The following is a 16,527-nucleotide window of genomic DNA, read 5'->3' as shown; positions in this document are numbered from 1 at the left end:
TGGAGCTTAGAGTTCACAGAAGGAGGCGGCAGTTGATCAATAATCAGAGCTGTGTGTGATACCCGCCGTGGTAAGTGCAGTAGAGGTGGGACCCAGCATCTCAAGGGGGAGTGGGGAAGCTGCCCTGAGGAAGTGACATTAAACAAGCTTCCAGGGTGAGGGAGGAGTTGACAGGGGATGTGAGGGAACAGCGTCCCAAGCAGGGGGAGGTAATGCACAGGGGGCTGTGGTGCAGAGGAAAATGAAGAAAGACGTGTAAGTCTGGAACATGGAGGGCACAGCGAATGTGGCTCAAGATCAAGGTCAAGAACAGCAGACAAACTAGAATTAAGCTAGTATAATTCTGAAGGTGATTCTGTTAAGCTACGATGTATACGGTAAACCATAGAGCAACCACCAAAAAAACCCTCAAGAATATAGTTAAAAACCATTAACGAAATTAAAGTGCTACATTAGAAAATATTCACGCAATGCTAAAGAAGGCAGAAAAGGAGAAACAGAGGAACAAAAAAGACATGAGACATATAGAAAACAAAAAGCAAGTTGGTAGATTAAATCCAACTATATCAATAATAATATTAGATGTGAGTGGATTAAACAATCCCATCAAAAGGCAGATTTTCAGACTAGATAAGAAAACAAGATCCAACTACATGCTATCTACAGGAGACACGCTTTAAATTCAAAGACACAAAAAGACTGAAAATAAAAGAATAGAAAAACATATATCATACAAACAGCAACTATAAGAAAGAAAGTAGGAGTGGCTATACAGGTATCAGATAAAATAGACTTTAAAACAAACAAAAATGTTACTAGAGATAAAGAGGGATATTTTATAACAGTAAAAGGGTCAATCCACCAGGAAGATATAACAATTAAACACATATATGCAACCAATAAAAGAGCACCATGACACACGAAGCAAAACTGACAGAAATGAAGGAAGAAATAGATAATTCAACAATAATAGAGACTTCAGTATCCTACTTTCAACAGTGGATAGAACAACTAGACAGAAGATCAAGAAGAAAGCGGAAGACTTGCAATACTATAAACCAAGTATGCAGGGTAGAGACCAGCTGTGCTAAGCCCAGAAGGTCATGCTGGGGCCTTTGCCCCAAAGGCAATGGGGAGCCATTGTAAACGGTTCTTAATAGGTTTTTAATAATCTCACTAACTTCCACGTGTCAAAAAGAGTGGGGGAGGTCAGAGTCAGTACAGGAAAGCAAACTGGGAGACCAAGGTCCAGGGAGAAGTGATGGGGCATGATGGGTTGCTGGGTGGCTAAGTAGATGAATGGATAGATGGAAGGATGTGTAATTAGATACATGGATGGATGACTGGATGGATGGATAGATAGATAGATGATGAATGGGTAGGTGGATGGATGAAGTCAGTAGGACTACAAAGTAGACAGCTGGATAAATTGCTGAGTGGGTGGATAAAAATGGATAAGTGAGCAAACTTATGAATGAACAGATGAAATAGTATTGGATGGATGGTAGACACTTGGACACCCAACCCCTGCCAGACTTCCAGTGTGTGGGTGCTCGGAGACTGGACAAAACTAAAGGGTGAGAAATGTCCCATTTATTGTGTACTCCAGCCCACATTCCCAATAATCCCCCAGGTAGACATCCAACCCCTCTTCTACCCAATAGCATCCCCATATATCATGGCCAGGACATGGCTCAACAGAGCACCGGCCTGTGTCCTGTGCTCTGATATCCACACCATCTTAGTCACCTCATCTTTTCACGGTCCTTACTGTTAAGCAACATTTGGTAACATGCTAGAAACCAAACCCACAACCAGAGTGCAAAGAGCCCTTTGCAGAACATAACTCAAGTCCTGCCCCACCACCTTGCACCAGTTCTATTTCTGAGGAGAGGAACACAACACCCCTTGCCCACTGCATACCTGCCACGAGAGGCCTCCAAAACACCAGCTAGCCATTTGCACAAGGGAAGCAACCACCCCCTTCCTAAGGAAGCACAGCTGCCACCTTGCTGGGGGCATCAGGTATGTCCCCCTGGAAAACTTCTCCCACCCACCCCCCCGACCTGGAATGACATAGTCCTCAAAACACTTGTACACCCAAAGGCCTCTCAGCACTAAGACCCTCTCTGGGCAGAGATAACACATCAGATTGTCATAGAAGCTCTCTTTTACCTATTTTCCAAACGTTCCCTCCCTTCCTTCACTGTTCCCTATCAGGCGGAACCCAGTGGGAACCAAACATACTCTGGATCCTGTTTCTCCACTGTTTTAAACCCTCAATGTCCTCTCGCTTCCCTGAGAATATAATCCAACTGAATACAACCCCCTACCGTGGTCTACAGGGCCTACCTCCCTCTCGGACTTCATCCTGTCCTCTACCCTCCCCCCTTCCTTGACCACCCTGTCTCAGCCATACTGGCCTTCCTTCAGTTCCTAGATGTGCCAAGTGGATTCCCACCTCAGGGCCTTTGCACATACTGTTCCTGTAGCTATGAAGTCTCTTCCACCTGAACTTTGCCTGACTGGCTCCTCATTGTTCAGGTCTCAGCCTAAATGTCACCTACTCAGTAACTACCCTGAATAAACAGGTTCCTCCTTCATCTTGATTTTAGTAGCATTTGGTCATTTCTTTCCTCCACTCTTTCTATCTCAGTAATTACACATTAATTTATTTAGCTTACCCCTCTATACCCAGCACCTGACACTGTGCTTGGCCCACAGCACATACTAGATAAATATTTGCTATTTGATGAATACATGTCAGGTTCAGAGCAAAGACTGGCCAGACTAGATTCAAGTGCTTTGTGACACTGGATGGCCCCCCTCTGGCCTCAGTTTCCTCTTCTGAAAAATGGGTAACACTAGTACCTACTGCAAAAGGTTGTTTTGTGGACGAAATGAAAGTATGGGGTACTGACAAGCCAGGAAGTAACTCCCAGCCCCGTACTGGGGGGAGGACAGAAAAGTGAGGAGACATCTGAGTCCCAGGCGCCATTCCAGAAGCAGCTGGACCCCAAGTGTTTGCTTCCAGAAACCAGAGTAAGTTAAGTTCTACCATGAAAGGAAAGAGCTTATGGAGCCAAGTATGAAATGTAGAGTGTGGGTGATACAGCCACGGAAAGAGGGTTTAGCAGTTAAGAAAAAGATTTATCAGTTAAGAAAAAAAATCTAAAAAACTTTTTTAATAAAGCCTACAAGTCTATCCCCTTCTTTCTTTATCAACGACACGATTTATTGATCGAGGAGGCCATATCGACTAAATAAATCTTGATAATGACCAAGGCAGCAATCAATACCTGCTTATTATCAGCCCGGGCCGAGAATTTCATTTTGCGAACACAGGCCGAACCACAGGGCGCGCCACACAGCTCTGGACTCTGGCGGGTAGGCCAGGGATGGATGGCCGGGTGGTGTTCATTTTCCAGGACAGGAGACAGGAATCTTTCTTGTGTTATTAATAACCTCCCACCTGCCACCCTACCCCATTCCTCTCAGGCTTGTGGGTCTGGATTCATTTCCATGAGTTGACAATGATGAGGTCTTTTAAGATGTTTAAAAAATGAAGGGGAGGGCTTCCCTGGTGGCGTAGTGGTTGAGAGTCCGCCTGCCGATGCAGAGGACGTGGGTTCGTGCCCCGGTCCGGGAAGATCCCACATGCTGCGGAGCGGCTGGGCCCGTGAGCCATGGCCGCTGAGCCCGCGCGTCCGGAGCCTGTGCTCCGCAACGGGAGAGGCCATAACAGTGAGAGGACCGCGTACCGCAAAAAAAAAAAAAAAAACGAAGGGGAAAACACAAGCATAATGACTATAGGTGGGGGAACCCTGAGAGGGGAGCAGGGAGTCGGGGGACTGGCTCTGGAAGAGGCACCTCCGGCCCCTAGTGAGTGAAGGGCAGGGACATGAGTGGTCAACAGACCTGCATCCTGGGTTAGAGTTCAAGCTCTGCTGCTTGCTGACAATATGGCCTTGGACTTAACCATCTGTGCCTCAGTCTGCTCAACTGTAAAAATGGGATAACAGTAGTTTTCCTGTCCTAGTGTTGTGAGAATTAAACGAGATAATATCTGTCAAGGGCTCTAAACACTGTCTAGCATGCAATAAAGGTTCAAGAGCTATTTGTTAAAGAACTGTCAGGCCTTTCTGTGCAGAGAGCTTCCTTCTGAAGCTCCAAAGCAAATTCCAGGCCTGTCCTTGCTAAAGCCAGCCAAGGGGCATTTGGAGAGGCCTGACCTCCCATCCAGTGCCTCTCTGCAAGGATCTAGTCCACCTTGCCGCTGGCTGGTGAGGACCAGGAGGTGAATAACAAACAATAATGATCCTGACAATAATAATAAAGGTAATAATAGCTGCTCGTTTCCTGGGACTCAACATATTCCAGGCCCGGTGCGGACTTGCCATGCTTCCACTCATCAAACCCCCACAATGTCCCTATGAGGTAGAGGCTGTGTATAATTCCCATTTTACAGATGAGGAAACTGAGACTTAGAAAAGTCTAGTGAATCACCCAAGGCCTCCCAGTTAGGAAGCAGCAAGGCCAGGGTCCAAAGTGAGGTCTGACTACTCCAAGCCCATGCTCAAATCATTTCAGGTGCTGATTCCAGGGTACCTGAAATTCAACAGGAATTACCTCAAACTACCTCACAGCATCACCGTCATCATCAACATAGTTATTACTATTGTTGGTGTTGTTGTTAATAAAGACAATGATTAAGAACAGTCACTATCTTGGAAAGGCTTACAGCATGCCCAGCCCTAGGCTGTGTCTGTATTGGTTTGTCGCTCTTTACTTCTCACAGCCTTGAAGAAAAGTACTTCCATCCCCAAACGGTTATAATAGCAAAGCTTTATGAGGGCAGGGACTTGGTCTGTTTTGTTCACTGATGCACCCCCAACACCTCACATTGCACCTGACACATAGCAGGTGCTGAATAATTTTCATTAACTGAATGAATGAATAATCTTGTCTCGACAACCCAGGGAAGCTCCATCTTAGACAGGAAAACCGAGGCCTGGACAGAGTCCTTCCACCACAAAAGGAAAGGGGAGACTTCGATCCTGACCTCTTGCCTGACTGTAAACTAGGAGTCCCAGGGGATGCTGAGCAGGAAATCCCCTCAACTCTAGCGTCCAGAGACCTTGATCCCTCTTTGATGCCTGCTGGGTTGATGAGATGGGCCCATGAACCAGGCTTTGGGAGAAGAATGTCATCTGGGTCCAAAAACGTGTTAACTGGCTATCTGTGTCCCCCATAACAGCCATCTCACCGGCTGCAGGGACCTGCTTTGAGTTGTCTGTGACTGAGGCCACCAAACCACCACTGATGGTCCACAGCCTGCCAGAAATTAATTAATGGATTTATTAATTAGGATGGGAGCCACCTCCCAGGCTGGAATTGGGGTCACCAGTTTCTAAAGCGAGACTCACAGAGCTAAAGATAAACCCTTGTTCACTGTGAGTCTGAGGCCTGTGCCCAATTCCCAGTCACAGAGTGAGAGACTTTCAAGAGCTAGTGATGGGTAAAGAAGCTGGGGATCTGGGAGGAGCTGGGTCCCCCAGAACCACCCCCAAGGTGGAGTCAAGACAGCTGCCCTCGCCTCACCCTTCCTGTGGTAACCATCCTCTCCATCATCCAAATATTTATTAAGAACTTACTATGTCCTTGCCCTCCCCAGGTAAAGCAGATGGCGGTAAAGAAATGGGGGGAGGCTATTTTGGAAAGAGAGCTTAGGGAGGACATCTCCGAAGAGGTGATATTTAAGCAAAGGACTGAAGGGACTGAGACAGAACTAAGGAGATGTCTGGGAAAGCATTTCCCAGACAGTGGGAACAGCAAGTGCAAAGGCCCTGAGGTTGGAATGTTTGGTGTGTTCAAGGAACAGTGAGGAGGCCAGAGTGCTTGAATAAAAAGGGGAGGAGTGGCAGGAAATGAGAGTGAGAGATAATGGAGGGATGAAAAAGGGAAGGGGGCACCTAATCACACAGTGGGCCAGGTAAGAACAGGCAACCAGGAGGGGACAACGTTGAGAGTAACGCCCCCCAGGCTCCCAACAAGACATAAAAGATACCTCAACTGAGCACCTCCTATGTATTAGGTGCCTTAGGTAGATGTCCAAACCTCATTTCATGTTTCCTGTAGGGAACTGTGATCCTCTGAGAAGCAGACACAAAGGCAGGATTACGAGACAGAGAGATTTATCAGGATCAATGCCTGCGCCTGCAGGAGGGAGCCAGAATGAAGAAGAGAAGGAAGGAAGGGAGGGAGGGAGGGAAGAAGGAAGGGAAGTTGGTAGGTAGGTTGGCTGGTTTGTGGAAGTATCCTAGACTGCCGAGGAGTCTGGAGCCTGCAAAGGAGTCCTGTGTGTCCCAGGAACAGGTCTGCTTTTAGTCCCTGCTAAACTCAGCTCCTGGCTGTGGCACTTGTGGGGTCATCTCCAAGAGCAGTTATCTGGTGCCACCTGCCAATCACACTCCCTATAGTCAAAGATCTGCAAGGTGCATTCTCATGGCCGCCACTGGAAGGTACCATTATTGTATCCATCTTACAGCTGAGAAAACCAAGTCTCAGAAAGGAGAAATAGCTTGCCCAAGGGCATGCAGCTAGGAAGGAGCAGACTGGGATTTGAATCCTGACTGCCCCGTCCATGATCACAAGATAAAACAGAGGATGGTGGGGGGCATTTGGCAACAGAGCAAGAATTGGGCTTGAATACCTTATTAAAAAATAAAAGCAATACCCAAGGCAGTTTACCAAGTACCCATTGAGACAGATTCATTCTGGGCCACACATGTGCTATAAATAATCTTATTTTATGCTTCATCCTTACTCCCAACTGACAGATGGCAAGAGTGAGGATGAAGGTGGGTCCAAGAGCCACTCAGAATCTGTGACCAGCCTCACTGCCTTCTTTCAATTCCTTGCATGCACTATTTTTCCACCCACCTCAAGGTCTCAGCACATTTCCTCTGCTGGGATGCTCTTCCCTGACCTTGTCCTTGACACCTCGGCTGAAGCATCACTTATTCCAGGAAGGCTCCCCCAATGCTCAGACTCAGGCAGTTCTTTTGCCTCATACTGTCTCAGAATCAAATCCCCCTGTGTAACTACACACCCATCTGTCCAATGAGACGTTTTTCCACCCCTCCATTGTCTGCAGGCTGGGTGAGAGCTGGCACTTTGTCTTCCGGTTCACTGTGATATCTCCAGTATATTATTATTACTTATAGTATTTATGCTATTTACTTATTATTATTTACACAGTTATTAGTTATAGTTAAAACTTATACTGTGAGTGGTGAATATACATTTCCAGAATGAAGGACAATAGCAGTTATTATTATTAACATTATATAGTACATCTATGTCCTGGACACGGATTTCACACTTCACATGCATTAACTCACTTAACCCACAATCCTTAAGGAGGTGGATACTACTATTATCCCCATTTTACACAAGAGAAAACCGAGGCTCAGAAAGGTTAACTGACTTGCCCAAGGTCACACAGCTGGTAAGTGGCAGAGCTGGGACTAGAGCCAGGCCCCGTGGCTCCAGAGTCCTCACTAAATGTCTTTGGGAATGGGAGACTGCAGGGCTTGAGTTTGCAGCCCACACTACACCCCTCAGATACCTGGAGCCCACGGACACTCATAATGGACAAGCACCCCAAGTAGATGCCCCCAGGAGGGTGGCCTCTGAGTGACCACCTTACTCAGGGATACCTGCCCTGGTGACCTCTGTGGTCCCCCTGTCTGCAGCACCCACACTCCAAACAGCTGGCTGGACAAGTCTATCGACCGTAATGGTTCCTGGGGAGCCATTTACCCCGTCCAGTTTGAGCGACGGTGGCCCAGAGAGTCTTAAGCACTGCTTGGCTCCGGGCGTCTCGGGCAGACAACCAGCTCAGGCCAAAGAGGCTGAAGGATTGATTTCTTTTTTCTCTCTTTCTTTTTAATGACAAATGCGTATCCTGGAACTGCTGTTTCATCTGGCTGAACTGAAGGATGGCAGAGGGGGTATATAGGGAAAGGACTGGGAAGGAGGGGGGCAGCCACTGGCCCACTTTGAGGGTGAGTGAGCTACTGAGGAAAAGCAGAGACAGAGGGCTAATCATGTATCTTCATGAAGCTCATCAAGGGCCTTTTGTTTTTTCTGGAAATACTGCCTCTTCTGACACTAGGCACCTGGAGAAAGGTAGCCAGTGGCCTTGACAGCTGCCCTCCTCATGACCCCTACAGCTGACCTGACCCAGCGCAGACCCTCAACCCAGGGCCTTGGCACCACCGTTCCCTCTGCTTGGCATGCCCTTGCCAGGTCTCCACCTCCTACCAGGTGTGGTCAGAGCGCTTGATTTATATGGGATACTGGACATCTGAATTTCTTAGGTAACATCTCCTATGTTTTAAATGCTGACAAACCTAACACAAAAGTGTTTTTAAAATATTTCACTAATCGAGACAGATACCTCCGCTGGCCAGACATAGCTCCCAGTCTGCAACCTCTGTGCTCAGAGCTCCCAAAATATAAGACATCACATACAATATTAGTAATATATTATTATAGTAAGCCCCCAATGGAGTAAAAGAGAAAAGAAAAAGTGCCCAGTAATCTCTAAAACAAGCTTTCAAGGCCAGCAAGTTCCAGGATCCGCTGCTTATTTGGTTTTCTCACCCCTCTCTTACTCTCTAAAAATACCAACAACAATAAGACGTAAGACACGTACGGAACAGTAGTTGTGTGCCCAGCACTGTGCTAAGCACTTTCACATTTAAAGTGCTTTAATCTTTAAGAACAACCTAAAAGGTGAAGACTACTGTTAGTCCCATTTAGAGACAAGGAAATAAGGCTCAGATAGGTTAAGTGACCCATCCAAAATCACATAGCCAGTAGATGATGGAACCAGGATTGGAAACCAGACAGGGGCCCCTCACCATCCTGGCTCCTCGTACTTCCCTCTTGAGGGAAAGAGTATGGAACAAGTTTCTAGAACTAAGTTTGATTTACCCCAATACTCTCAACTGAAAAGTGAAACACTTTGGCCATGCCACAGCCATCACATAGACCAGTAGACCAGGCTCAGCAACTATTGCCCTAAGGCCAAATCTAGCCCACCACCTGTTTTTGTAAAGTTTTATTGGAATATAACCATTTCCATTCATTCTTATTGTCTATGGCTATTTTCATGCCATAGTAGCAGAACTGAGTGCTTGCAACAGAGACCACAAAGTCTAAAGCATATTATTATCTGACTCTTTACAGAAAAAGTTTGCCAACCCTGATGGCAGACCTAGATGGTTTCCTAAAGAGTCTAGAGAGATGCCACACCCTGAGAAGGTTATGAGGTCAAAACCCTCAGGGAAACACCATCCTGAGAGATGTGGAAGCACATTTGCACAAAAGGGTAGTGGAAGCTTCTTCAGGTATTTGGGGTGAGACCAAATGAAAAGAAGGAGCCAGCCACGGGAAGATCTGGAGAAAAAGAGTCCCAGGCAGAGGGAACGGCAAGTGCAAAGTCCCTGAGGTAAGAATGTGCTTGATGTGTTTAAGGGACAAAAAGACCATTGTGACTGGAGCAGAGTGTGCAGAAGGAGAGAGACTGGAGATGAAGCCAGAGAGATAACAGGGGGGCGCAGATTACGGGAGCCTTACAACCAGGGGAAAGGACTCTGGATTTTAAACTTTTAAGTGTGACAGGAATAGATTGTTCATATCCTACAGAACGCTACAAATGATTTTTGTGAATGGATCTGCAAGGCTTAGAAACCAAGAACTCCATCCTAGACATAATTTCTTGTCTCAAAAATTTGTTTAAACCGTCAATAGCTCCCCCTCACCGCCAGAACGGGCCCCCAGGTCGTTAGAAGACAACATGTTTAACTGGCACACAAAGTATGTCAGCATCCTTCCCCTTTACAGCAACTAGTACAGCAGACCAGATGCACACAGCCAGGCCATGTGATGGATTAAGAAATGGGACACTTGGAATGTTGGGTGATTCACCCAGGGGTGCTAGAGGCTGCACCTTTAGCTCCTCTTGGGGCCCTTCCTCTCCATCTACTACCTCCATCTTCCCCGACATCTTCAATATAAGCCACTGTCATTAATAAAGAGCACCCCCAAGACAGAAAAATCAAACCAAAGACTGAACCCTGAATTCCTCAGCCAGGAACAAAGGTAGGCCACCACGTCAGTCCCCTTCCCATGCTCAACCTCTCTGCCAGGCTCAGTCTCTGAATTAGATAACTGGAAGCCACCAGAAATTCAGCCCTTTCAGAAAGCAACAGAGAAAACCACAGTTCCTGGACAGCCATGTCCACCATCATCCACCACCAAATTTAGCACCAGCCAAGGTGCTCACGTTTTAAATCTCATCTGATGGAAGAAAGGTTACCACAACAGAATGTCAAGTTCGAAGATAGAATCCTCCTTTTAACAGAAGAGTTTTTTTAAAAAAGAAGAAAGAGAAAGAAAGAAAAAGGAAGGAAAAAAAAAGAAAAAGCACCACCACCATCAGAAAACCTGTTCCCTCTAGTCAAAATAACACCATGCTCATCTGAAATAACCCACTGAGACGCTTATTTGCTTCTTTAGGCTTGTCCATAGTTTCTCGATTTTCTACGGTGAATTCAGGTATTAATAAAAGAAACTTCGAGACCTCCAACAGCAAAAGCGGTCAGGGATGAGACGCTGCTCATTTTTCTTCCAGCACTCAAAGAGAGAGCCCATCTTTGGGAAGCAATTTCTGTCGAGTTGAGAATCCAGAATTTTGGGATGCCCAGAAAAGACTGTTGGGTTCTTTAAATAAATTCTCAACACCTGTTTCTAGCTCCTTCTGCAAAAAAGGCCCACAGGGTGTGGCTTCCAATGAATTGGGAGAGGCAGATGGAATAGGGTCACCCACTGGTTGGACTTGGAAGGGTCCAGGGGGCTGACCAATGGTTTGGTCATATTCACAGAGCTGCTGCTAGAAATCTCCTCTCACCCCCTCTGCCTCCCACCTCTCCCTTTCCTCCCCCACCCCCCGCCAACCTCCCACAGCCCTTGCCTAATGCCAAGCCATCACATGGGCCTGGGCCTGGGCCACGCCAAGCTTGGTCTGCTCCTGCTCCCCACCCCGGCAGCAGTTCCATTACAGCAAAGTTTCCAAAGTTAGGATTCCGCCAACAGGGCTGATAGCTTATTTACTGCTGTCATCTAAAGAAAGGGGAATTTTGACACATTGTTAAATGATAGCACATTTAGATAAGTCAAGCTGTCAGAGGCTCTAATGGATGTCTAAACTCTCTGTGGCTGATATGTAAAACTTATGCACTTCAGAATATCATAAGGTTATAATATTTTAATCACATCCACGCTCTTTTCTAAACTTTGAGCGGGGAAAAACATTCCATCAAGTCCCATCTCCCAGGCGCCAAGAAACTGAGCCTTCCCAGAAGTTTCTCCAAACTCCTTACAAAAAGTCCAGCTTCTCTCACTCGACCTGTCAGTCTTCCTCCCTAAATGTTCACACCTCAAGCGAATTCATACTATATGATGCCTCCACCCAACCTCCTTTCTCCCAAGAAACGTAGATGTGCATTCGGACTGGGCACCAACTCTCGTTAACCCTCTTCGAAGACAAAAAAAAGATATCACAGGAGACTGGACCCAGAGCATCATTAAAAAAGTGGCAAAGTGAAGCAGAAAAAGAAGATCACAAAGGTATGAATCCAGTTATGACGATTATACACAGAAAAGCCATAAAAAAATACTGCATTAGTAATGTTCACCATAAAGCAATCTTATAACCAAATGAAATATGCCTAGCATCAACTCTGAGATAGAATTTTTTTTTCTTCTCGTTTCCTGGACTGCTAGCAGCAGAGGAAAAAAAAAAAGAACAAGCAGAGAAAGGGGGAAGCAGTTTCAGTGATCCTGGAGTAGGGTACCAAATGTCACAGCATCTTTACCATCATCAACCCTCAAGTCATTAAGACTGCTGACTGACTTCCATCCTAGGTAAACAGCCCCGCTGTGTCCAGAGATGGCACTGGAAGAAATAATAACCGGACTGCTTCTATATTTGAAAAATGTATACTTCCGGAGGGCTGTGCACAGGCCGGTACAAGGTCACCTTTCTTGCCAGGATCAGGGTGGCGTCAGCAGCATGGTCTGGCCTGGGGACACAGGCCTCCTTTGCTGCCTCGGCCACTTTAACACTCAGCAACTAGGCTGCATAAAACCAATGAATTGAAGCCACACACCTCACACTCATAAGCAGCTGGGCCACGTGAAGAGTGGGCCCAAAGCTCTTGGCCTGCACAGGGCCTGGGGTGGGGACCCACCTTTCCTACCCAGATCTTGGAATGAGCGAGATGAAGTTTTCCTTTCTGGCTATATCCCCTGTGAGAGGAAAGTGGGAAGGGAAAAAAATGAAAATAAAAGTATGGCATAGGAGTCATTAGCATTATGCACAAGAGATGATCCCAGGCAAAAGTGCTTAGGCTCATAATCCGTTTCCAACAAAATGCCATCAGTGAGAATACGGGGGTTGTGGGGGGAGGTGTCGGCCTACCGGGCAGGGGGACAACTGAACGTTTCAGGACGAGGGTGGGGACCACGGCAGATGTGAGGGCCTCAGTGTTTACACTTGGCCACCGCTGCCACATTTACCTCTCTGCTCTCTAGAAGTGTGCAGCTTTTCAAACTCCCACAGGGACCCCACCCCACGTAATATCCATGTAAATGAGCTTAACCCCTTCCCCAGAGCCTTCTCCTTTCGTGCCAGACACACCAGCCATTGTCTTAATGAACACACCCGCCCCTCCCGCACCCTATGTATACACCCTGTGCAGGGAGACGTCTTGGCCCTGTATCCCCATCACCTGAACAAGGCTCTCCACCATCCCCACCTTCATCCTTTCGAGTTCAAATTTGCTTTTCCACCTCAGCATCTTCTAAAACCTTAACAAAGGGTTCTCAGATCAATGACAGTCCAACTGGAATCAAGATTTGGGTGACCCCAACAGCTTCACAAAAGACCCCTGAGCCTGAGAAGGAAAAGAGTGAGGTTCAACACCCCCTCCACTCCAGCTCAGAAATCAGCCCCCTGGGAGCCGCACCCACCCCTCAGCATCCAGCCCCAGGTCTCACTCTACCTCCCGGTTGCAGCCCAAGCTCCCCGGATTGAAAACGAGTTATCTAATGAAAATTGTGTTAACTGACATTCTGGCCAACCGGGAGCAAATACCAGCGCTGCAAATCTCACCGCGGAAATTTTCTCCAGCCCAGAATAACAATAGGACCCTGCAAAGGGCTTTCACCAGCCCTTCTGGTTCCTCTTCTCTCATCTGCCACGTTCTTGTCATTCCTTATGTTACAGAACATCAATCATAAATAAAGACGCTGTCCCCCAGCCGTGCCCGGGTCTCATTTACAAACATTAGCAGGGAATACAATTACCATTGGCCTTCGTGCCAAGCCCAATGTGGCTGCCCAACTCTCTCTCTCCCGTTCTCTCCCTCTCTCTCTCTCCCCCCATCCCCCACTCTTCCAGAAAGGCCACTTTAGCATCATTTAAACCAGCAAGCACAGTTCACAGCCCTGCCCGCCTCAGCTGGCCACCAAACTGTAGCCCCAACTCGAGTGACGACCTGGAATTGCAAGGCACTCGCAGTTATTAACTGCATGCCTGAGTGCCCCGATTTTCTCTCCAGCTCAATGGCTTTGAGGGAGGGGGCCTGCAGGGAGTGAGGAGTTAGGAAGGAGGGGGGTTGGGAAGCCACCAGGAGGAGGGGGTACTGTAACTACTTATCAGAAGAAACTTGACAAGATTTGCAGGCGGATTTTTAAAAAAACAAAATAAAAAGTGGGTCCCTTTTTATCTCCAGAGCATCAGCTCTCCCTTCTTCTGAGAATGTCAAGGCCAAGGCAGGATGCTTTAATCGCCCGTTATCAGCACCACTTCCCCGCCCCTTGTTCCCACCGCACCTTGGTGAGACTTCTGGGTTTGGGGGGCTTGTCTGGAGCATCCTGGGGCACCTGGGAAAGGACAGAGGCTAGCGCTGTGCCTCCAGCGCGCAGCTCTCTGAGATTCCACCCCCCAGCTCGGCGTCCTATTGGGTCAGCAGAGAATACCCCCAAATCTGGGGGAGACAGACTCCCAGAGAAAGGTGGAATGGGGATAAAGTGCCGGAGTTTGGGAGGGAGTCACCCTAGGGAGGAAGAGGGCAAGAAGAGAGAGAAAGAAGAGGCTGGAGAAAGGAGAGAAGAGCGGAGTGTCGGGGAGGAAAAGCGGGAGGTAGAAGACAGCGAGGGAAATTTCCCATTTAAAAGTTCCCGTGGGCCCGAGGGCCCGGAGTCACCTGCTCTGCTCCGCTCCCGGTTCTCCAAGGCCCCCGAGGCAGGAGCGCAAACTTGCGCGCGCCCCGGGCCCATCTCCACCGCCCGTCCCCATCTAGACTTGGAAAGAGGTCGGAAGCGGGAATAAGACAAGAAGCAAAGACGAACCCCTAGAACCCGGCCCAAGGAGAGGTCTGCCGGTGTAGGCGGCCAGTCCAGCGATGGTGGCTGTAGCGGCTGGGGCGGCAGCAGCGGCCCCCGGGTGGCTGCGCGTCCGGGCTGCGCAGCCAGGCGGGCGGTGGAGGTGCCGGCGGGCGACGGGGCGCGGAGCCGCCTCCTCGCCAACCCCGGATGCCTCCCCCCTCTCCTCCTCCTCCTCCTCCCAGCCCGCCAGCTCCCTCCCTCCCTCGCCCGAACCCGAGCCGGGCGCGGACAGGCACTGGGCGCCGCGAAGTTGGGAGGCGCGCAAAGTGCGGCGCAAGGGGGGTTGCCGGTGGTCCCGCCGGCAGCCCCCTGCCTGGGACCGCAGACCCTGCCTTCCCCGTGCCTCACTCCGCCGCTCGCCCGCCGCCTCGCTCCCCGGGCCGTGGGCTCGCTAGCGCTTCTCCACGGTCGCGGCGGCTAATCGATGATTGAACCGAACAAAGAGCAGCGGCGAGATCAATTCCTAATACCTATCGATGGGCAGCGGGCAGTCGAGCCCCGGCGAGCCCCAGCAGCCGCCGCCCGCCTCCCTGGGGCGCCCGACCGCCCTCCCGGGTACCTCCCCAGTGCGCCCAGGGCGCGCCCGAGGGCTCCCCACGGCCGCGCGGCCAGTGCTGCCCGCACTAACCTGGAGTCGCCGTAGATCAAATCGCTTCCAATATTGAAACATCGATCCCACATTGGCGGCCATCTTGGGGGCTATTCGAGACGCACACACACAAGAGTTTGGCTTTTCTCAATGGCTGCACTCAATATCCGGGCTGGACTCCCCCCAGCCCCGGGGCCGCCGCCGGCCGCCCGGGCCCAGCGCGCCGCTGCTCGGGGCCCCTCGGGCGCCCCACAGCCTCCTGCCACCCGCAGCCCCTCGGCGCCGCCGCGCCGCCGCCGCCGGGCCCGGGAGCCGTGCGCCCCCCCGACCCCCGGAGGGCGCGGGAGGAGCGCGCGGGGCGGGGAGCTCGGTGCCCGCCGCGGGGAGGCGGCCGGGGATGGGATGGGGGGGGGGGGGCGGAGGCAGCCTCTCCAAGAGGCGCTGGCGCCGCCGCTGCCCTGCCTGCAGCCGGCTCCCGGGCCCGCGGAGCGCTCGCTGCATCTCCCCCGCAAGTCCGGGGTCGGTGTGCCGCGCGAATGCACTTGACTTTGGCTTTTTGCAAACTTATCAATACAGACGTAACGTGCTGATCAATGCAAAGGGAAGTTTGAGGGGGGGGCAGCAGGAGGCCGGCGCGTGGGGCGCCTACCCCCGCCTCGCACCTGTCTATCCCCCATCCCCGGCATTGCATACTTAAAAAAAAAAGTTAATAGTTTGCAATGCATTTTTTTTCTTTTGCAATCGGAGCACACACAACACGTGCCTCGGGCTGCCGCCGCTTCTCCGCCAGCTAAGCTTCGCATCCGAGGGTAGCAGCCCGCAGCTCGAGCTGTGTAGACTCGCCGGCCGGCGGGCTTATGGGAGCCGGCCAGAGGGCGGGTCGTAGCTGCCCGGGGGCGCCACTGAGTTGTGGGAAATGTCACCACTGCCGCGCGCAGTTTCCACGCCATGATACTGTTATGATTATTACTAGAGAGCGGTGTCTTGGCCATAGCACTGGTTTTTCCTGGGGTCCTCTGCAATAGGGATTCTTGTTATTGTTATTATTTTCGGGAGCCTTTAGTCCAATTACATGGGCTCCTCACAACTTTAGAATGGGAGGCCGTTTTATTGTTATGATTATTAAAGAGGGTTACCAAACCTCTTGAGCCCTTTTCCACACAGTGGGTTGGCTTTTATTGTTATGATATGTTGAGGGGGCCCTAGCCCAGCTCTGGATCATTAACAACTACAGGGGTTTCTGCTATTGTTACCATCATTATTCCGGGGTCCTTAGCCTAGCTGCGGACCCCAGGTCCTTTGCAGTATGGGCCTCCTTTATTATGATTGTCTTTAGCCCAGATGGAGGGAAATTCTGGTCTTTTGCAATTTCTCGGACGCTGGACAATAGAGGTGACTAGATTTCCTTTACATTT

General features: G+C 49.7%; 1 protein-coding gene across 3 annotated transcripts in view; it reads right to left on the bottom strand.

Moving 5' to 3' along the window:
- CUX2 (cut like homeobox 2) overlaps positions 1–15,254 on the bottom strand; it is a 269,432-nt gene extending 254,178 nt beyond the window's left edge. For all 3 annotated transcript variants that reach the window (XM_081252625.1, XM_081252626.1, XM_081252627.1), the window contains exon 1: positions 15,152–15,254. In XM_081252625.1, the coding sequence (XP_081108751.1) occupies positions 15,152–15,214 (63 nt within the window). In that variant the 5' untranslated portion in view covers positions 15,215–15,254. The remainder of the gene's footprint in view (positions 1–15,151) is intronic.
- Between the last annotated feature and the right edge of the window lie 1,273 nt (positions 15,255–16,527).

Source organism: Mesoplodon bidens, assembly GCF_964165515.1.
Source record: "Mesoplodon bidens genome assembly, chromosome: 13".
Classification (NCBI taxonomy): Eukaryota; Metazoa; Chordata; class Mammalia; order Artiodactyla; family Ziphiidae; genus Mesoplodon; species Mesoplodon bidens.
Note: the sequence above shows the minus strand (reverse complement) of the source record. Positions and strands in the feature narration are given on the sequence as shown.